At 42.5% G+C, this 21,792-nt stretch overlaps 1 protein-coding gene across 4 annotated transcripts in view; it reads left to right on the plus strand.

Moving 5' to 3' along the window:
• Positions 1-21,792, plus strand: part of DIP2C (DIP2 acetate--CoA ligase C (putative)) — a 363,448-nt gene that overhangs the window by 293,663 nt on the left and 47,993 nt on the right. For 3 of the 4 annotated variants that reach the window (XM_089906635.1, XM_022554535.3, XM_022554536.2), the window contains 7 exons: positions 46-155; positions 1,459-1,539; positions 7,350-7,473; positions 8,018-8,139; positions 9,003-9,114; positions 9,203-9,312; positions 21,178-21,308. In XM_089906635.1, coding sequence (XP_089762761.1) covers positions 46-155; positions 1,459-1,539; positions 7,350-7,473; positions 8,018-8,139; positions 9,003-9,114; positions 9,203-9,312; positions 21,178-21,308 — 790 coding nt within the window. The remainder of the gene's footprint in view (positions 1-45; positions 156-1,458; positions 1,540-7,349; positions 7,474-8,017; positions 8,140-9,002; positions 9,115-9,202; positions 9,313-21,177; positions 21,309-21,792) is intronic. The other variant, XR_016391944.1, reaches the window with a different exon arrangement.

A 21,792-nucleotide genomic window follows, 5' to 3' on the forward strand; every position in this document is an offset into this window, starting at 1 on the left:
CTTCACTCGTGTTTTCCTCACGTGTGTGCCGCTGCTTCTTTGCAGAGATCGGCCCTGCCTCTGTGATGGTGGGGAACCTGGTGTCTGGGAAGAGGATCGCACAGGCCAGCGGCAGAGACCTGGGCCAGATAGAAGACAATGACCAGGCCCGAAAGGTGAGAGCTGAGGGTCAGACGTCCACCTGGGCTCTTCTCCACTCCTGCCCAGATGCTGTATCACAAGCGTCACCAACTCCCACTTGCCCTCTCTGGCAGCCCAGTATCTACCATTGATGATCTTTCTTCCTACCTGCCCTCTTGGTCCTGCAAGAGATGTCTGTGTAATTTTATAAGGAAAACGTGTTTGCTGAGGGTGCAGTGTTGTAGGACTGCATGGGTAGGTGATGCAGTCCCATGACTAGCAGGCCCAAGGCCAGTGTCTGCAATCCCTGTCGTGTCCTAGCATCCCCTAAGCACTTGTTCCTGATTCTCCCTCCAGCCCTGATTTGACACTCACACTGCCTCACAGCCACCTTACAGTGAGGCTTCAGTCCTTTGATGGTTGGAATTCAAGGAAACGTCAATGCAAAACCCAGGTTCGGGAGCCAGACATTCTTAAAGCAGCCTTGGGAGCTGTAGGAGGAATCCTTGGGCCCCACTCCACTTAAACATCAGACACAGTTTGTCACGCATAGCTACAAGTCCCCATTAGAACATTCAGCCTTGAGAACTCTCATGATTCACCAAAAGGTGGTCCCACTCTAAATGGGCTCCCAGGAAATGTGACAAAATCAACCATTTAAGATGTTGCCAATTTGGTAACATGTAGTAACACGTTCACTGAAAGCACTTGATCACCGTGTTCCCCACCTCACAGTACATTTCCATCATAAAATGGATTAAGGTGAAGATGTGGGTGTTTCCTGTATCCTGACACTAGTGCTGTGTCCTGACATTAAACGGGGCCATCCTTGTTACTAGAGACTGAGTCAGTGGGTATGTGTCACCTGTGTGACCTGCAGAGCTATTGAATGACTTCAGGGATGGCCATTGTAAACACAACAAATTTAAGAGAGCCCGTTTTTGAAACAGGGTAGCTCTGATTCTGTCATTGCAACCCCCAGAAATCACTGCTGCATCTTCTGGAAGCCCCAGGAGACAGGATTTTTCTGTGTCGGCTACTCTGTCTATAAGGGGAACAGAGTCTTCCCATCCTTGGGCAGGTTTCAGAAAACTTCCCTCATGGTGGCCTGCCACCAGCCCTCTGACTCCTGGGTCTGAATCAAGCACAGTGAATTCCAAATCACTGTCAGGAAAGCACTGCGAACACCTGCTTATTCTGTCAATTATATTTATATGGGATTATCCTCTCGCTGTCTTAAGCCACCTTAAAAGCACCCAGACAGACTAAACTTTTAGATGTTGAGGCCAGCCCAACCCCCCAGGACAGTCTAGACCTAATGGCTGTGCTCTGTTCCAGTTCCTGTTCCTCTCGGAGGTCCTGCAGTGGAGGGCGCAGACCACCCCCGATCACGTGCTGTATACGCTGCTCAACTGTAGGGTGAGGCCCCGCCCGTGTGCCCTGGTCGTTCCCTGTGTGGTCCACTATTTCATGCTTCTGTATCATATTCTCCACTCAAACCTTTCTCCTCAGTCTTACCTGAATCCTTTTGTTTGTTTGTTTGTTTGTTGCTATTTTGACTGAGACCTTTTCACCTAAGAAAGGTTGCTTTTAAATATAAGGGTTTGAGCGTGTGTGTGTGTGTGTGTGTGTGTGTGTACACATATATTTTTGTGTGTATTTTAGCAATATTTTTTTGCAATATTTCCCCTCCCCTCAAAATGAGTGATGAATGTCTACAGCAGAACAATTGCAGATCTATGAGGTATTTATGTCTTTATTTTTATTACTCCTTTTTTTTTTATAAGAAGTCATGTTTTAGTTATAGGCTTTCATTCTTAGGAATGAAAATAATTTCTATTTTATAATTAAAGTTCATATTTACATCTCGTATTAGAAAAGCAAACTCCTCAGATAGTGTTCCATAATAGTACTTAAGAGTAAGGCAAGAAATAGTACTAACAATAAACGTTAAATGCAGAAGTCTTTAATACGTTTGTTAACTTTGTGTTTGCTTTGGAAATAAGGCCTGAAAAATAGATTTAACGTAGGTCGTCTTGACAAGTATGGGTACTTGCAACTTTAAGAAGTTCTTCAGAGTTGCAAAATGGCAAAATCTTAGTGTGAGAAGGCACCTCTTGTCATTTAAAGCAGTAGATTAAGGACAAGTGAAAGGAAATGCCAACAATATAAGTTACTCCCTGAACCTATAATTTGGATATCCAGCTACAGACAAGTTTTGCGGTGATTTAGTTGGTAGAAGTAACCTCTGGTCCTCCTCTGACACAGCTTGTCTTGAATTACCTTGCGTGCTGAGTTGACCTCAGCAGTTTCTTGTTCACTGTGTCTGTTCAAGACCGACCCCAGGAAGAGTCTTAGAAAGCACTCCCGCACCCCAGCCTCTGTGAGGAACGCTTGCTACCCTTGCCTTTTGGCGCCTACGCTTGGGCCTAGTGGACCCTTTTCCCAGGATAAATGCTCTTGCACACAGGTGCATGGTGGTGAGACGCAGGGCAAGCCCGACGGTCGTGTGGTTACCAGGAGGCCCTGCGTCACATCTGAAACGTGCCTGCCCTGCTGCTCTCGTCCGTCTCTTTCCTCTGGCTCCTCCTCAGCCTGTAAACACAGATAAGACTCTCCTTTCCTGGCACCGTCGCCGGTTGGTGCTGTCCTGTCTCTCTAATTGCTTCTTCTGACTTTCTTCGTCCTGTGCACATGGTATGTCTCCTGGAGACTGTTGGGGACTTCCCCTTCTTTCTCCAGAGTCTCTCGTGGCCTCTAGAGGTTTCCAACAGCACCTTCAGAGGGGCAGCTGGAGCTGGAGCCACACTGCAGCCTGTCCCCCAGCCCCTGGGAAGGACTCCTACTCAGAGCCCCTTCACTCAGCTCCCTGAGTGGGGCCGTGGTGCTGACATGACGAGGTAGGACAGGACGTCCCCAGGATAGGCCTGCCATCCCCCGTGAACTGTGGGCAGTGAGGGGGCGAGAGTTGGGTCAGCATCCCTTTTCCCTCCCCTGTAGCTTGACCCCTCCAGAGCTCTGGGTAAGAGGAAATTTCTTATCTGTCCCAAACACAAAGATTCAAAAATGATTCAGGCATGTTCATAGACTATAGTCCTGTCAGTGGGAGGAAGACGGCCATGCTAACTGCGTCTCGCTTGGGGACTGGCAATGTGCAGGGCAGATCAACCCCATTCCCAGACCCTGAGTTCACTGTCCTTTTCTGTGGCTAGGCATTGGATCATTAGGAGGAATGTGTTCACCAGAAATGACTCGTATTCTAGAAGGGCTTCGTCAGTAGCAACAGAAGGTCTGATGGGGTGAGCTGTGGAGGTCAAGGCCATGAGAAAGTTTACTTCAGGTCAGCGCAGGGACAGCGTGGTCTACAACAACCTCCCTTCAGACATGACCTTATCTCCTGAGGCTCTGCTTACGTGAAGGCAGCTACATCCAAACAGCTGGAAGGGTCATATCGGAGCCAGGCATCTGTGTTCATTCCCAGCCTCTCCAACCCGACGTGCACACTTATGACAAGTGTTCAACCTGAACCAAAGGTCAAGAGCATCATTTCCATGGCGGTTACAGTGTCATTTCCACTCACTCAACCTTCTAGTTCAGCACTGTCCAATAGAAATACAGCGCAAGCCACACACACAATTTAATGTTTTCTAAAAGCAATATTTTAAAAAAGTATAAAGAAACAGGTGAAATTCATTCTAATAATGTGTTTTACTCAATATACCGAAACACTGTCCTTCCATCATAGGGCCCCAACACGCTTCCAGGCTTCCTCTGTCCTGGATAGCCCCTTCCGTTGGTTGTGAATTCCCCAACTTTGTCGTGGCTCCCTTAAAACGGTTACCCGTTGGCTTCCTGTCTTTTCACAGTATTCACTCATATGCCCTCCTCCACGGCAACGCAGTCGATAGGATCAGAGTTGTTGTGAGAGGTTTATAGTAGGAAGTGAGGATGTGATTCACTGCAAATCGTGGAAGACTTACATTCTTAGAACTTACTTACATACAGAAGAGCATCTGTTATTTTATTTTATTTTATTTTATTTTGCGGTACACGGGCCTCTCACCGTTGCGGCCTCTCCCGTTGCGGAGCACAGGCTCCGGACGCACAGGCCCAGCGGCCGTGGCTCACGGGCCCAGCCGCTCCGTGGCATGTGGGATCTTCCCGGACCGGGGCACGAACCCGTGTCCCCTGCATCGGCAGGCGGACTCTCAACCACTGCACCACCAGGGAAGCCCTGTTATTTTTTTTAAGAGAAACACCAGCCAACTCTTTTAACATTTTTTTTTTTTTTTTTTTTTTTTACTTTTTGAGAATTTAAAAATGCGAATCCTGTTTGGCTTGTTCTTCATTCCTCAGTATGTTTTGTACTTGTCATTATTTAATTTAATGTAAAACTTTAAAATGGTGCTACATTTGCAGTCATTGATACTGAAATCTGTGGTCTTTAGAATAGGGATTGGGTGGTGGGTTACCCTGCATTGCCATTCTGTCATGATACCGGCCGAGGCTTCTTTTAGGAAAAGTTAGCCTTAATTTCCTGTGAGGTGCTTTTTCCTAGAACATTCTTCTTAGGCAGTGGGTTTCTGTACTGAAAACCCCACTTTTCCCATGAATGTTGATGAGGATGCCAGGTAACCATTGACCTGAGGATAAACAGCATTTCATGTTTTTATGACAGCAAGCACTTTGGAAAATGAAATGTGTGATTGAAAATCAGTGGTGTTTCTCCCGAGGTGAAAGGCTGTATTGAGACTCCCCATAACCAGTAGTGATGCACAGTCCGGGGCTGGATGAGGCCTGTATCCCATTTGGCTCCCTCAACGTGGAGCCTGCCGGGAGCCACAGTGAAGCCAGTGGAGCCTGCAGGCTGGGGTGGAGGAGAGAGGCTGGGCTGGGCTCGTTGGCAACCGACTGCCCAGAGGGGCCCTCCTCCCGTCTGGGGTAAAGCCCGTAGGGTGGCAAAGGGTATTGTGAAACATTCGCAGAGATTCCTAAAGGACAGAATGCCAATTAAATTTCACCATTTTAAAGTACCTGTAGGTGGAAATTTCATAAACAGAGTCAAAACATATGGCTGCTGGTTGTGAGTCACTGGTGCCTCTCAAATCTCATAGGCTTTGTTGTGTGACAGAAAAGCTGGTTATGATAGGGGATCAGTGTCTGCTCTCTGGATATTGGGGAGAAGATCAGTCCCAGAAGTTGAACAACTCAGTCAGAGAATGCTTGCTGCTTAAGATAAGACTGGCTAACGACCAGCGGACAGCAGGGTGGTGGTGGGACTCCCCTGTGGCACACTGCCACCCCACCAGCAGCACAGCTGGTCCTCAGCAACAACCAGGAGCACAGTGCTGCCTTCCCTCCAGGACAGCTGGTGTGCGCATGTCAGGAGGCCTGGCATGGGCCTCACCTTAGCTGTGCTGGGGGCTGGTGCCCCATCTTCACTTAGAAGAGCTCACAGGACTTTTGGGTCCTTTTGAGTGTGTGTTTTGGTTCACGCGACAGGTGTGTTCCCCAGGAGTAACTGCTCAGAGGAACAGTCCAGTTGAGAAGGCACCAAGTTCTCAGGTTTGGGCTGGGTTTCTAGACGCCAGTCTCGTGGATCTTTCTGTGTTTACCCAGCTTTGCCACATTCTGCTCTCTGGCTCTTCCATTTCATATATCTTTTTCTATTATTTTTTAACCTTTCTTAGAAGGAAGGTAATTAAGGAAAATATATACGATGAGAAAGTTCAAATCAGAGAAATGTAAGCTAATCCTGTCCACTGTGGGAGAGGCCAGTGCCAGCACAGCAGGAAGGGACCAGAACCTGGCTGGCAGCTGCCTGGGCAGCCTCCCTTTGCCGGGCTTCTGCGGCCCTGGACCCCGGTTATGGAGAGAGCCTGCTGCTTCCCAGGGTAGATATGGCCGTCAGTGATCTCGTGAGTGTTTTAGGCAAACACCGGCTGCTGGTATATACATCCTGATGCCTTTTAAATGGTTTTCACTCCCATCGGTTCCCGCCCACCTTGTGCACATGTTCCAGTTGGGTGGGAATTCTAATGTCTCTTCGCACACCTCAAGTCACCAGGTCACCAGTGTCCTTTAACGGCCCCAAAGGTTCTGGTCTCTCCTGTCCACGTTTCTCCTCCCACACAGCCAGCTGCTCACACCACCTTCCTGTTGACTTCTTTCTGCTCAGGCGACAGTCTTTTCCGTGTCACCCACCAGCTCATTTACCCTCCTTGGAAGCTCCCCACCTAAATAAAAGCATCTGGCCCAATTGTCCACCATCGTTTCTTCAGCTGCAGGGTCTTCCTCACCTGACACTCCTGGCCAGTTTGCCTGTTACTTAAGGAAAGGTCCTTCACCCTGTTCATCCCTTTAAAGTAGGAATTGATAATAAAGAAGCAGTTTTTAAATAGCTGTAGACAGTGATCTCTTCTCACCTGGGAATATGTGCAAATGAAAAGTGCATTCTCAAGAGAAACTTTTTTTGGATAGTTGTATGTTTATAATTTGCAGTTCATTCTTGCTTTTCTTTAAAGAGTAAACATCATGTATTTTGATATCTCTTAGTACCTACTTTGCTACTGATTTTCGCCTACAAAGCTTTTTTAAGGTACTTTTCAATCCAAGTGTGTTTTACATTTGCTCCTGCATATTTAAAAATCTACATTAAATGAATTTGACAATTCCCTTTTTTTCTTTTGTGTTTTTTGGGGGTTTTTTGACTTTTTTTTTTTTTTTGACTGTTGCTTTTCTGGGGGTTTGTTTGTTTTCTGACCTCCCTGACCTTTGGTGTGGTCTTTCTTAAAAGCAGTTTCAGTTAGTCTTACTTTTCATAGTGTGAGTCCTGCAGATTTACGACTAATTCTTATTGCCCATGACAATTACACTTAAGTCCCAGAATTACTAGATTGATTTTTTTTGTGATTTTAGCTGTTTTTTCAAGTCAAGTCATTGTTTTTTTTAATATTTCTTTTTAATACAAACGTATCTAGATGCCTCTTTGGTGTTGTACTTCTTAGCCAGTGGGGAGGAAAGGAGAGTGAATGCTAACGGGGGCGGGGGGGTCTTCTGAGGAGGTGACAGAAACATTCTGAAGCTGACTGTGGTGGTGGTTGCCCAACTCTGCAGATACATCCATTTAACTGCACATTTTAAATAAGTGAGTTGTATGGTATATGAACTGCACCTCAAAGCTGTCATATTAAAAAAAAATCATACCCGCTTGTTCTTGTGCTACTCAGGGCACAATAGCGAACTCGCTGACGTGTGTCCAGCTGCACAAGCGGGCTGAGAAGATAGCCGTGATGCTGATGGAGAGAGGGCATCTGCAGGATGGGGACCACGTCGCTCTAGTCTACCCACCAGGTAAGAAGCAGGGCCATGCAAGACCAGCCCTTGCCCGAGAGACCCTTCACTGCACATGTTGGTGCTCGATGACCTTGTGTGTTACCACCAAAAATGGGCACTGTCTCTCCTGCCTGGCTCACTTGTGCGGACTGTGCTACGTGCTATACCACTAATAGTAGGGACACAGATAAAGCGGTAGTTCACAACGACTTTTCAATCTAAATTTGTTTTATTAGCTATCTGAGGGAGTTCATTTAATCAATAGTAGTTAAATCCTTGACTACTGAATTGATAATCAGAAAGTTGAGTAATTCCTTAGAGAAATGAGAGCAATCAAGCTTCTGGCCTGCTTTGGCTTCCTGTGCCTAAAAGAACGGGCCAGGTGGGAGTTACCCCTGAAGTTTAATGGACCCACAGGGAGGAGGACAGGTCTGTTCAAGGTCTCAGTTACTGCCGTACCCGTCTGACTGTTTCCAGGCTGGTGATTCTGCTGACAGGGATGATGGCCATTAAACAGCTTGTTTTGTTTCAAGTGAGAACTTCTGCTTTTCTCCCCATGTAGGAATAGACCTTATCGCAGCATTTTATGGTTGCCTGTATGCAGGCTGTGTGCCAATAACCGTCCGTCCTCCACACCCACAGAACATCGCAACCACGCTGCCAACCGTGAAGATGATCGTGGAGGTAACGCTGCCTGCGGGTGTCTGCGCCTGAGTGTTGGGCTTGCAGATCACAGAGCCTGGGCTCCCGGGGAAGGGCTGGGTGCAGGCATGGGATTGCATGGGAGTCGGTGGTCCCAGCGGTGGAGTGGGTCTCAGCCTCTTCCCTCTAGGAGTTGGCCATCTCGTTCTGGAAGGAAGATAGCAGCTTGTGCGTAGAATTAGGGGCTAGAGAACAGCTTTGCCACAATGCGTGGGAATTGATGCCCAGAGAGGGCATCCTTCTGGACACTGGGAGCTTCCCTACCAAGCCCAAGGAGCAGACCAAAACAAGTGGGAAAGTCATACATTTTTAAAGGTTCTTTCCTCAAGATTGAGAAGCATCCTGTTCCTTTTTGAAAGTACAGATTTGATTTAATTTTTTTTTGCCTGGGGAAGTTTAAAAGGATTAGGGTATGTTTTTCCCTTGGAGGAGGAACCACGAGGGACATCACAAATGAATACTTCTTTGTAGTTGTGTTGGAGGACCCTCAAGGTTGTCACTCTGGTAGATGGTACTGTGTGTGTAAATGTGTGCATTTCTGGGGGACGGAGCTAACAGTGAGAGCAGGTAGTTTGGATGCTGCTTTCTGTGTGTGACCATCACACAGGGGATACTGCCAGGAACCTCAGTCCCCACAAGGTCTGCTTGTGTGCTCCGTGGTCAGATTCCTGGTCATGTGGAACTCCATTGGCCAACACAGCCCCTTGTGAGGCAGCTGTGCTCCTGGTGCCCAGCCTGTGCTGTGAGCTTCATGGCCTCCACGTGGTGCACAGCTGGCACGTGAGCATGCGTCCATCCCCGTCCTTTACCCTCCTCCTCTCCATTCCTTGTTCTCTGACCCTCAGGTGAGCCGCTCCGCCTGTTTGATGACAACACAACTGATCTGTAAATTGTTACGGTCCAGGGAGGCAGCTGCAGCTGTAGACGTCAGGGCCTGGCCCCCGATACTGGACACAGGTTCGTCCTCCAACTCACTGATATGTTTGTTTGCTTATCTGCTTTTCCATTAAGTCAGAGATGCTAACAGCTTTGTTTTGCTCTCTAGATGATTTGCCAAAGAAGCGGCCTGCCCAGATCTACAAACCTTCCAACCCAGACACTCTAGCCTATCTTGATTTTAGTGTGTCCACGACTGGGATGCTAGCTGGAGTGAAGGTGAGAAACACAGTCTGCGTAATACTAGTTAGCAAGCCACAAAGCATTGGTCAGTTTTCATTCTTATGGGTATAGGGCTCTAGTGGGGCCTAGCAGCAAAACACGGAGAGAGCGATATATTTGCATTTTGTTCAAGCTCTAAAATGCGTGACCATTTCAATAGTTAGCTAGGCTGACTGATTATTTCCAGATGTTCCAGCTATTTTTTTATGTAAACAGAGCTTCCCTAACCTCTAATTTAAAAACTGCCTATGTTTTTCTTGCTGGTTCTCAAATCCCAGTATTCTATTATAAAACTCTGTGCACTGGAGTTTCTCACTTGTTTAACATGGGTCTCATTATAACTTGCCAGCACGCTGCTCATTGCCTCTGAAATGATGCTTTTTCCTATCAGAGAATGATGGAGCTACTATGTGTGTCACCAGAATTAGGACCCTCACAGCTCAGGCAATGTCCTTGTCAAGATACTGTTAAGCCTGAGAAAACCATAATTCAAAAAGAGTCATGTACCACAATGTTCATTGAAGCTCTGTTTGCAATAGCCAGGACATGGAAGCAACCTAAGTGTACATCGACAGATGAATGGATAAAGAAGATGTGACACATCCATACAATGGAATATTACTCAGCCATAAAAAGAAACGAAATTGAGTTATTTGTAGTGAGGTGGGTGGACCTAGAGTCTGTCATACAGAGTGAAGTAAGTCAGAAAGAAAAAAACAAATACCATACGCTAACACATATATATGGAATCTAAAAAAAAAATGTTCTGAAGAACCTAGGGGCAGGACAGGAATAAAGACACAGATGTAAAAAATGGACTTGAGGACACGGGGAGGGGGAAGGGTAAGCTGGGACGAGTGGCATGGACATATATACACTACCAGTGTAAAATAGATGGCTAGTGAGAAGCAGCTGCATAGCACCGGGAGATAAGCTCGGTGCTTTGTGACCACCTAGAGGGGATAGGGAGGGTGGAAGGGAGATGCAAAAGGGAGGAGATATGGGGATATATGTGTATGTGTAGCTGATTCACTTTGTTATAAAGCAGACAGTAATACACCATTGTAAAGCAATTATACTCCAATAAAGATGTTAAAAAAAAAAAAAAGACACGGTTAAGTTCTCTGGCCTCAGGAAGCCCTTCACCTATTATCCACCTGACTGCTGGGTTTGCATAATTTTCATTTAGTTCTCTTACTCCATTTACTTTTTTTTCCAATTTTTAATTGTGGTAAAATACATATACCACAAATTTGCCATTTACCCTGTTCAAGTGTACAACTCAGGGGTGTTAAACATGTTCAGAATTCTGTGCTGCTCTCACCACCACTAATCTTTGTAAGTCATTTCATCTCACAAAACTGAAACCACCCCTGCCTGCAGCAACTCCCACTCTACTTTCTGTCTTTATGATTTTGACTATTCTAGGTACCATGTTTATGTGGAATCATACAGTATATGTCTTCTTGTGTTTGGCTTATTTTCACTTAGCATAGTGTCTTCAGGGTTCATCCATGTTGAAGTATGTATCAGAATTCCTTTTTAAGGCTGAGTTAATATTTCATTGTATGTATTTACCACATTTTGCTTATCCATTCGTTTATCAATGGACACTTGAGTTGCTTTCACATTTTAGCTATTGTGAATAATGCTGCAGTGAACATGGGTGTATAAATATCTCTTCGAGACATTGCCTTCAGCAATTTTAAGTATATATCCATCCAGAAGTTGAATTGTTGGGTCATATGGTAATTATATTTTTAATTTTCTGGGGAATTGCTGTACTATTTTCCACAGTAGCTGTTCCATTTTACCTTCTCACCAACAGTGCACAAAGTTTCCAATATCTCCACATCCTTACCAACACTTGTATTTTATTTTCCATTGGTTTTTTTTTTTTTTCTTTTGAATGTCCTCTTTTTTTGGCGGGGGAAGAGCCGCGCCGCATGGCTTGTGGGCTCTTGGTTCCCTGACCAGGGATTGAACCCAGGCCACTGCAGTGAAAGCCTGGAATCCTAACCATTAGGCCACCAGGGAACTCCCTGTTTGTTTGTTTGTTTGTTTTTAATAGTAGCCTTCCTAATGGATGTGAGGTGATATCACATTGTAATTTTGATTTGCATTTCCCTAAAGATTAATGATGTTGAGCATCTTTTCATGGAATTATTGGCCATTTGTATATATTCTTTGAAGAAATGTTTATTCAAGTCCTTTGCTGTTTTTGAATTGATTGTTTTCTTGTTGAGTTCTAGATGTTCTCTATATATTATGAATATTAATCCCTTATCAGATATATGATTTGCAAATATTTTCTCCCTTTCTTTGGGTTGCCTTTTTACTCTATGGATAGTGTCTTTTGATGCACAAAGTTTTAAGATTTCTGTGAAGTCTAATTTTTTTTGCCTTTGCCTTCGGTGTCATATCCAAGAAAACATTTCCAAATCCAATGTTGTGAACTTTTGTCCCATATTTTCATCTAAAAGTTTTATTTTTTAGATCTTATATTTAGATCTTTGCTCCATTTTGTGTTAATTTTGTTTATGGTATTAGATAAGAGTCCAACGTAATTCTTTTGCATGTGGATATCCAGTTTTCCAAGCACCATTTGTTGAAAAGACTGTCCTTTCCCCGTTGAATGGTCTTGGCACCCATATCAAAAATCATTTGATCACCCACAGTTAACATCATACTCAACAGTGAAAAGCTGAAGCTTTTCTCTAAGATCAGGAACAAGGCAAGGATGCTCACTTGTACCACTCTTATTTAATATAGCACTGGAAGTCCTAACCAGAGAAATTAGGCAAGAAAAAGAAATAAAAGGCATCCAAACTGGAAAGGAAGAAGTAAAATTGTCACTATTTGCAAATGACATGATGCTATGTATAGAAAACACTAAAAACTCCACCAAAAACTGTTAGAATAAATGATTCAGTAAAGTGCAGGATAACAAAATTAATACAGAGAAATCTGTTATGTTTCTATATACTAAAATGAAATATCAGAAAGAGAAATTAAGGAAACAATCTTATTTACAACTGCATCAAAAGAATAAAATACCTAGGAATAAATTTAACCAAGGAGGTGAAAGACCTGTACACTGAAAACTATAAAATATTGATGACATAAATTGAAGAAGACACAAATAAATGGATATTCCATACTCTTGGTTAGAATAATAAATATTGTTAAAATAGCCATACTACCCAAAGCAACCTACAGATTCATTGCAATCCTTATCAAAATTCTAATGGCATTTTTCACAGAAATAGAACAAACAATTCTAAAATACGTATGAAACCACAAAAGACTCCCAATAGCCAAAGCCATCTTGAAAAAGATCAAAGCTGGAGACATCATGCTCCCTGACATTACAAAGCTACAGTAATGCAAACAGTATTATTATACTGGCACAAAAGCAGACACATAGATCAATGAAACAGAATAGCCCCAAAATTAACCCATGCATATATGTCAACTAATTTATGACAGAGGAGCCAAGAATATATGGTGGGGAAAGGACAGTCTTTAAATGTGCTTGGAACACTGGACAGCCACATGCAAAAGAATGAAACTGGACCAATTTTCTACACCACACATAAAAATGAACTCAAAGTGAACTAAAGACTTGAATGTAAGACCTGAAACCATAAAAGTCCTAGAAGAAAACATAGGGGTAAACTCCTAGACGTTGGTCTTGTCAATTTTTTGAGTTTGACATCAAAAGCAAAGGCAACAAAAGTTAAGCAAGTGGGATTACATCAAACCAAAAAGCTTCTGCACAGCAAAGGAAACCGTTAACAAATGAAAAGGCAACCTACTGAATGGGAGAAAATATTTACGAATCATATATCTGATAATGGGTTAATATCCAAAATATATGAAGAATTCATACAACTTAATAGCAGAAAAACAAACAATTATTTCTTAAAAATGAGCAGAGGATCTGAATAGACATTTTTCTGAAAGAGACATACAGATGGACAGCAGATACATGAAAATATGCTCAACATCACTAATCACCAGAGAAATGCAAATCAAAACCACAATAAGCTATCACTTCACACCTGTCAGGATGACCATCATCAAAAATACAAGAGATAACATGTGTCCGTGAGGGTGTGGAGAAAAGGGAACCCTTGTGCACTGCTGGTGGGAATGTAAAGTGGTGCAGCCACTATGGAAAACAGTATGGGGGTTCCTCAAAAAATTAAAAATAAAACTACCATATTATCCAGCAATTCCACTTCTTGGTATTGATCTGAAGAAAATAAAAACACTAACTCGAAAAGATATCTGCACCCCCGTGTTCATAGCAGCATTGTTTACAATAGCCAAGATATGGAAACATCATCAGTGTCCATTGGCAGATGAATGGATAAGTAAAATGTGATATGCCCACCCACCTACCCACAGCCTCCCCCATACACACACAATGGAATATAATTCAGCCATAAAGTAGAAGGAAATCCTGCCATTTCAGACAACATGAATGAACCTGAAGGACATTATGCTAAGTGAAATAAGGCAGAGAAAGACAAATACTGTGATTTTACTTATATGTGGAATCTTAAAAAAAAAAAAAAAAAAGAAAACCAAGCTCATAGATACAGAGAACAGATTGGTGATGGGCAAAATGGGTGAAGGGAATGAAAAGGTACAGACTTCCAATTATAAATAAGGCCTGTGTATGTAATGTACAGCATGGAAACTATAGATAATGATATACCGTACTGCGTATTTGGAAGTTGCTAAAAGAGTAAATCTTAGTAGCTGTCTTCACTAGACTTATTGTGGTGGTCATTTTGCAATACATACATGTATGTATGTTATATTGTATACCTGAAACTAATATAATGTATGTCAATTATACCTCAATGAGTCAGTCAATCAAATCAATTCCATGTGAAGTCTAGGTAAAAATAAATAAATTAGTGAAAAATTTTTTTTAAAAAATCATTTGACCATATATGTGAGGGTTTATTTCTAGGCTCTATATTCTGTTCTGTTTTTCTCTATGTCTGTCTTTATGCCAGTACTACACTGTTTTGATTACTGTAGCTTTGTACTAAGTTTTTAAATCAGGAAGTGTGAGTCCTCTGACTTTGTTGTTCTTTTTCCAAGATTGTTTTGGCTGCTCAGGTTTCTTTGAGATTTCGTATGAATGTTACAATAGGCTTTTCTATTTCTGCAAAAAGTATCATTGAGATTTTGATAGAGATTGCATTGAATCAGTATAGTCTTGGGTAGTATTGACATCTGTGAATAAGGGATGTGTTTCCATTTATTTCTTCTTTAATTTCTTTCAGCAGTGTTTTATAGTTTTCATTGTACAAGTTTCTCACGTCCTTAGTTAATTCCTAAGTTTTTTATTCTTTTTGATGCTATTGTAAATGGAATTGCTTTAATTTCCTTTTCAGATTTTTCTTTTAGTGTATAGAAATGCAACTTACTTTTTGCATGTTGACTTTTTGTCCTGCTACTTTGATGAATTCATTTATGATTTATTAACAGTTTTTTGTGGAATTGTTAGGGTTTTCTACATATACGATCACATCATCTGTGAACAGAGATAATTTTACTTCTTCCTTTCCAATTTGGATGCCTTTTATATCTTTTTCATGCCTAATTGCTCTGGCTAGAACTTCCAGTACTGTGTTGAATAGAAGTAGTGAAAGTGGGCATCCTTGTCTTGTTCCTGATCTTAGAGAAAAAGCTTTTAGTCTGTCACAGTTGTGTATGATGTTCACTGTGGGTTTTTTTTTTTTAACATCTTTATTGGGGTATAATTACTTTACAATGGTGTGTTAGTTTCTGCTTTATAACAAAGTGAATCAATTATACATATACACATGTTCCCGTATCTCTTCCCTCTTGCGTCTCCCTCCCTCCCACCCTCCCTATCCCACCCCTCCAGGCGGTCACAAAGCACCGAGCTGATCACCCTGTGCTATGTGGCTACTTCCCCACTGTGGGTTTTTGTATATTGCTTTTACTGTGTTGAGAACTTTTCTTCTATTTCTAGTCTATTGATTGTTTGTATCATGAAAGGATGTTGAATTTTGGCAGATGCTTTTTCTGCATCGACCAAGACGATCATCTGGGGTTTTTCTCTTCGTTCTCTTAATGTGATGTTTTATGTTGCTTGATTTTCATATGTAGAGCCATCCTTGCATTCCAGGAATAAATCCAGCTTGGCCATGATGCATAAGGTTTTCAATATGCTACTGAATTTGGTTTGCTAGGATTTTGTTGAGTATTTTTGTACCAGTGTTCAAAAGAGATATTGGTCTGTAGTTTTTTGTTCTTATAGTATCCTTGTCTGGCTTTGGTATCAGGATTTTGGTGACCTCCAAGAATGAATTAGAAAGTGTTCCCTCCTCTTCAATTTTTGGAGAAGTTTGAGAAAGATTGGTATTATTTCGTCTTTAAACGTTTGATAGAATTCAGCAGCGAAGCCATCAGTTCCAGGGCCTTTTTTGGTTGGGATTTTTTTTTTTAACATCTTTATGATTTTCTTTTTAACTGATTTGTCTTTCTTGCCAGTTACAGGTTTATTCAGATTTTCTATTTTTTGTGATTTAGTCTTCATAGAGTTCATGTTCCTTCTTGATAGCTTGTGTTTCAAATTCCATGAAATAGAATTTTTCCATTTCTTGTTGGTTGTGCAGTTTGTTGTTGTATAGTTGTTCATAGTACTCTCTTATAATTTTTTTTTTAATTTCTGTAGAATCAGTAGTAAATGTCCCCACTTCCATTTCTGATTTTAGTAATCTGATACTTCCCTCTTTTTTCTTAGGCCATCTAGCCAGAGGTTTGTCAATTTTGTTGGTCTTTTCAAAGAATCAACTTCTGGTTTCATTGTTTATCTCTGCTATTTTTCTATTCTCTACTTATTTATCTCTGCTCTAATCTTTAATATTTCCTTCTGCTACCTTTGGGTTTAGTCTGTCCTTTGTCTTCTCATTCCTTAAGTTGTCAAGTTAGGTTGTTGGCATGAGACCTTTCTTGTTTTTTAATATAACAATTTATAGCTATAAATTTCTGCCTTAACACTGCTTTGGCAGTATCCACTTAGGTTTGGTTATATTGTCTTCATTTTCATTTGTGTCTAAATATTCTCTGATTTTCCTTGTGGTTTCTTCTTTGATCTGTTGGTTAAGAGGGCACTGTTTAAATTCCACAGATTTGTAGGTTTTCCAGTTTTTCTTCTATTCATCCTGTTGTGCTTGGAGAAGATACTTTGTATGTTATCTATCTTTTTAAGTCTATTGAGACTTAATTTGTGGCCTAAAATATGGTCTGCCCTGGAACATGACCCAAGTGCTCTTGAGAAGAGTGTGTGTTCTGTTGTGGTTGTATATTCCTCTGTATGTTTCTTAGAGCTCTTTGGTTTATTGTGTTAAGTCCTCTCTTTCCATAGTTGTCTTCTGTCTGGTGGTTTTGCCCATTATTGAAAAGGGAATATCAAAGTCTCCTATTATTGTTGTAGAGCTGTCTGTTTTTGTTTCATATATTTTGATGGTTTGCTTTTAGGTTTGTAGATGTTTATAATTGTTATATTTCTTGGCGTAATGAACCTTTTATTAATATATAATGCCCTTCTTTGTTTCTTGTATCCGTTTTGATTTAAATTTTATTTGTCTGATATTAATATAGCCACCTCTGCTCTCTTTTGGTGACTGTTTGCATGGAATATCTTTATCCATCTTTTCATGATCAAACTATTTGTGTCTTTTGATCTAAAATGAATCTCCTGTGGACAGCAGTAGTTGGATCATTTCTTTCATCCATTCTGCCGATTTCTGTCATTGATTGGAGAGTTAATCCATTTGTATTTGAAGTAATTACTGATAAGAAGGAACGTTTCTCATCTCTCTTATTTTCCACATGTCTGATAGCTTTTTTGTTCCTCATTTCCTGCTTTACTGTCTTATTTTGTGCTCAGTTGATTTTTTGTAGTGATACTTTAAAATTCCTATCTCATTTCCTTTTGTATATATTCTATAGCTATTTTCTTTGTGGTTACCATGGGATTCCATTTGATATCTTAAAGTTATTATGCTCTAATTTGTATGCCAGCCTAATTTCAGTAATATACAAAACTGCTTCTGTGCAGCTCTGTCCCACCATTTTTTCAGTTGTTGATGTCTAAAATTATACCTTTATACATTGTATGACCCAAAACATATAGTAATAAACATTTTTTAATACATTTATTTATTTATTTTTGGCTGCATTGGGTCTTTGTTGCTGTGCATGGGCTTTTTCTAGTTGCAGCAAGCGGGGGCTATTCTTCGTTGTGGTGCATGGGCTTCTTAGTATGGTGGCTTCTTTTGTTGTGGAGCATGGGCTCTAAGCACACGGGCTTCAATAGTTGTGGCTCCTGGGCTCTAGAGCGCAGGCTAAGTAGTTGTGGCGCATGGGCTTAGTTGCTCCGCGACATATGGGACCTTCCCGGACCAGGGCTCGAACCCGTGTCCCCTATATTGGCAGGCAGATTCTTAACCACTGTGCCACCAGGGAAGTCCCAGTAATAAACGTTTAAATGCATTGGTCTCTTAATTTATGTAGGAAAAGTGTGGAATTGAAATCCAAAGTTACAGTAACAGTAGTTTTTAGGCCAATAACCGTTTTGTTTTAGTATGTTAGTCTCTTAAATCATGTAGAAAACAAAAATTAGAGTTTTTAAGCAATTGTTCAATTATACTGGCTTTTATAATTGTCTTGTGTTTACCTTTACTGAGACCTTTACTTCTTCAAATGACATCGAGTTACAATGTTCTTCTATTGCAACCTGCAGGATTCCCTTGAGCATTTCTTTTACAGCAGGTCTAAATGTAATGAACTCCCTTAACTTTTTTTTAAACCTGGGAATGTCTTAATCTCCAAAATTAATTGCGGTTCACTGTCCAAGCTCTCCCCTGCCCCCCGGGAAGTTGCAAGCCATCAACTTACTCCAGAGCTCCACTGTAGTTACATCAGATTCTGCCTGTGCGGATACTGTCCAAGTAGGACAGGGATTCCTGTTCTGCCATCTTCCCTGAACCCTCTCCTCTGCTTTTTATAGAATTTGAGGTGGTACACCAATAAAGTACATTATAAAATAAAATAATTTTTGAAAAGCTTTTAAAAATAAAGATATATTTTCAGACCAAGATGAATTATTTACTAAGTATGAAAATTGGGTTGGCCTCCTACTGTCACAGCCACAAGAGAAGCACACACTTTTGATCGTACCATTTTCATGATCTACAGAAGTGGGAGCTGTAATATTAAATCTTGATTCTATAGAGATTTTACTACTTGAAACAGAGCCAAAGTGATCTATGTTCTTACTTCCTAATGATTCCTCTTAATGTAAGTATAGACTCTGGAAATCCCAGAGAGATGAATAACTAGACTTTCTCTCAAATTTATGTTTTTCTTAAACCTTTGACTGTTTAATTTGTTTGATGAGTACCTGAAATGAAGTGTATTGTGATGTTGTTTAGTGAAAAACCCACATGCTTCAAATACTGAGAGGCATAAATAGAGTTGAAATTATCTGCCTTAACAGTCTGCTCCAAATGGAAACTCCCACCTCTGTGGTTGCTCAGGTCACCATTTTTCTCAGAAATAAATTTTGATTCAGTTTTTGAACAAAAATATCATTGAGTGTCCAATACACACCAAAAGTTGACAGAGAAAAGCCTTTCCAGTAAAGTGTTTTCCCTATAAAGGGCATTACAGAATGTCCGATTTAGTATAAAATGTACAAGTATAAGTTCAGGTGTTCAATTTAAGTTGTTCATGCTCCCTGTTTAAAAGTGTGATTTGAACTCTGAAGGCTCCTAATAGATAGATCCTAGGTCTGCATTTGCCCCACTCCACAGCCGTCCTGTGGAGCGCCTGCCCAGCACCTGCATGTGCTTTAGGTGGGCTTCCCTGCAGGATGTTTTAGAGCTGACACCAGTTTCCTTCTGGAGCACTCTCCTGCTCACTGCAGTTGATGTGTGAGCTGATGTGTGCCCCAGGAATGGACACTTATTCTAATGTGAGCCAAAGCAAAACTTCACTGGAAGGTAAACTTGCTGAAGATGTCATAAGATACATCCTTAAGATAAATACCCTTGGCCTTCTCCCCAGTTCCTCCACGTTGAAGTATCTGCTCTCAATGTCCCTTTTAGAGTAGAGTGTTAGAGTTTGATGTTTGGGGCTTTGAGAAAACTAATTCTTTATTCAAGTACAAGTTTGCAGGAGTTTTTCTTACTAAAAGGTTCTGGTAAAGCATTCGAGCATGGGCTCTGGGTCTGTGATGCTGGCAGGGTCCAGGATTGGAATGAGCTTAGGGATAGACAGTCCCCATTCCTAGTTATGTTTTCTTAACCTGTTAGCTTCCCGGCCGCTGTGTTGAACTCTGTTAACTCGCCCTCTGAGCCCACAGACGGGTGTGAGAACCATCATCTGCTTTCTCTGAGCTCTGTGCACTTTGTCAAGTGCTTGCAGCCCCTGCAGTTCCCAGGTTTCTGAACTTCCCGCTGCGTGGCCAGCTCCTGAGGGCAGAGGCTGTGTGTTCTTTTTTATATCCCAAGCACAAGCCCTCTGTTAACAAATTAGCGTGTGCCGAGCTGAGCTGAGAGCTCGGTTCTCAAGCTGTATACGACACCTGCACAGAGCGGGGGTTCCGTGAAGGTCTGTTTTAGTTGCTAATCTGAGAATGTGGATGATTGTGGTAGCTGTGGTCTTACTAACTCCTGATGCAGCAGGCAGGGGGTTGAAGGCATGTTTCATAAATCCAGCTTCATTTCCTCTTTAAACAAATGTTGTGGTTTTAAAAACAAACTGCGAAGAACTGCTTGTGTGTTAGATTCTAGAGTGATTCTACATTGCTTTCTATGAATTCAGTAAAACATCCACAATGAAATCGTCTTCTGTGCAGAACTTCTGACAGGGATCCTCTGTGGTAGGATGGAAACCCCCTCTCCTGGTTTCTCTCCTCTCTTTTCTGGAGTGGCTAATGAATGCTTTTCCCAGGCATTTGACTGGACTTCCCTGAATATTACGATGCTCTGCACTGGTCCCTTTTACAGTTCAGCTCTGGGTGACGTGCACTCCACGGTAACCTGAGACATGTTTAAGACCACGAACTTGGTAAAGTTTTCTGGGCTGCTCTTACTTTCCTTTTCCTCTTAGATTTCTTTGGCTAGAGAGCTTCTGTGAGAAAATTGATGTTACTAGATATAATTTCCAGTACTTTAAAAGAATTCACATTCCATACTGACTGTCGTGGGACTGGTTGCTGACTTTGGAGAAGCTCTTTACTGTAGCTGCACTGAGATTGGATTTGGGCTGCCGTCAAATGACGAGCATGTCTTACTGCACAAATGTGTGTGGCCTTCTGAGCCACATTTCCTGATCATTGAGACAGGAGTCGTGCGTCCATTGTGCTCTGCTGGTCCCCCTGTTGCACGACAGGTGTGGTGTTGGGCCTGGAGATGAATCACAAGTCAGGTGTCGTCCCTGCCTGGAGAGGGGATGTGAGGAGTCACAAGTCCCCACCTACTGTACAGGGCTGCAGTGGGGATCGCAGTCAAACCCGCCATTCAGATGCAAGACGTCCTGACTTCATGGGCCAGGGTTACTAAGTCCTGGGGGACCAGGAAGTTTTGCTTGTGGTTTACTCTTGAAAATGGGAAGACTAATGAGAACATCAGCAGGCTGCTCTCTCCTAACAAAGCTTGGCTGCAGTTGTTCTCTGTTATAAAACCACCCTTAGGCATCAGATGTCAGGCCCTGTGCATTTCATGCAGCCTTGTTCCGTTACAGGAGTCCTTAGGATGGGCTCAGGCTCCGTGCACTTAACGCGACCTTGCTGTCTTGCAGATGTCTCACGCAGCCACCAGTGCCTTCTGCCGTTCTATTAAGCTGCAGTGTGAGCTCTACCCCTCTAGAGAAGTGGCCATCTGCCTGGACCCTTACTGTGGACTTGGGTTTGTCCTGTGGTGCCTCTGTAGGTGAGTTTCGTCTTTGCACCTTTACGATATAAGTAAGTAAATCACACACGTGTTTTCAGACCAGTTGCGAGAACTGCTAACGGGAGGGGGCCGCCTGCAGGGTGCGGCTCCTCCTCAGCCCAGCTCCGGGTGCCACAGGGACACCTGCCCTGGTAGCCACTCTCTCCAGCATCTGAAAAATTAGTCTCCGTAAAGTTTGCTGAAACCAACAGAGACAGAATCTGGGGCCATTCTCAGAAGCTGTCTGTTGGGAATCCATTTTCCAAGTGACTCCCAGGCCGTGGGCTTGCTTCTTATGCCTCTAAATCTTCTCAGGTGTCCCAGGCCTGGAATTGTGTTCACCGGGAGCATCCAGGCTCTTTCCTCCTCAGGCTTCTCCCTGACTTCAGCTGCGGGAGGCCGGAAGGAAGCTCCACAGGCTCCCCTACCCCCACTCCCCTGCGTGGCCCCCACTCCACAGCTGGCAGCCCCCAGGCCCAGCTCC

This window comes from Delphinapterus leucas, chromosome 2, assembly GCF_059928025.1.
Source record: "Delphinapterus leucas isolate spDelLeu-1000000601 "Yukka" chromosome 2, BTC_Dleu_Yukka2, whole genome shotgun sequence".
In the NCBI taxonomy this organism is placed as follows: Eukaryota; Metazoa; Chordata; class Mammalia; order Artiodactyla; family Monodontidae; genus Delphinapterus; species Delphinapterus leucas.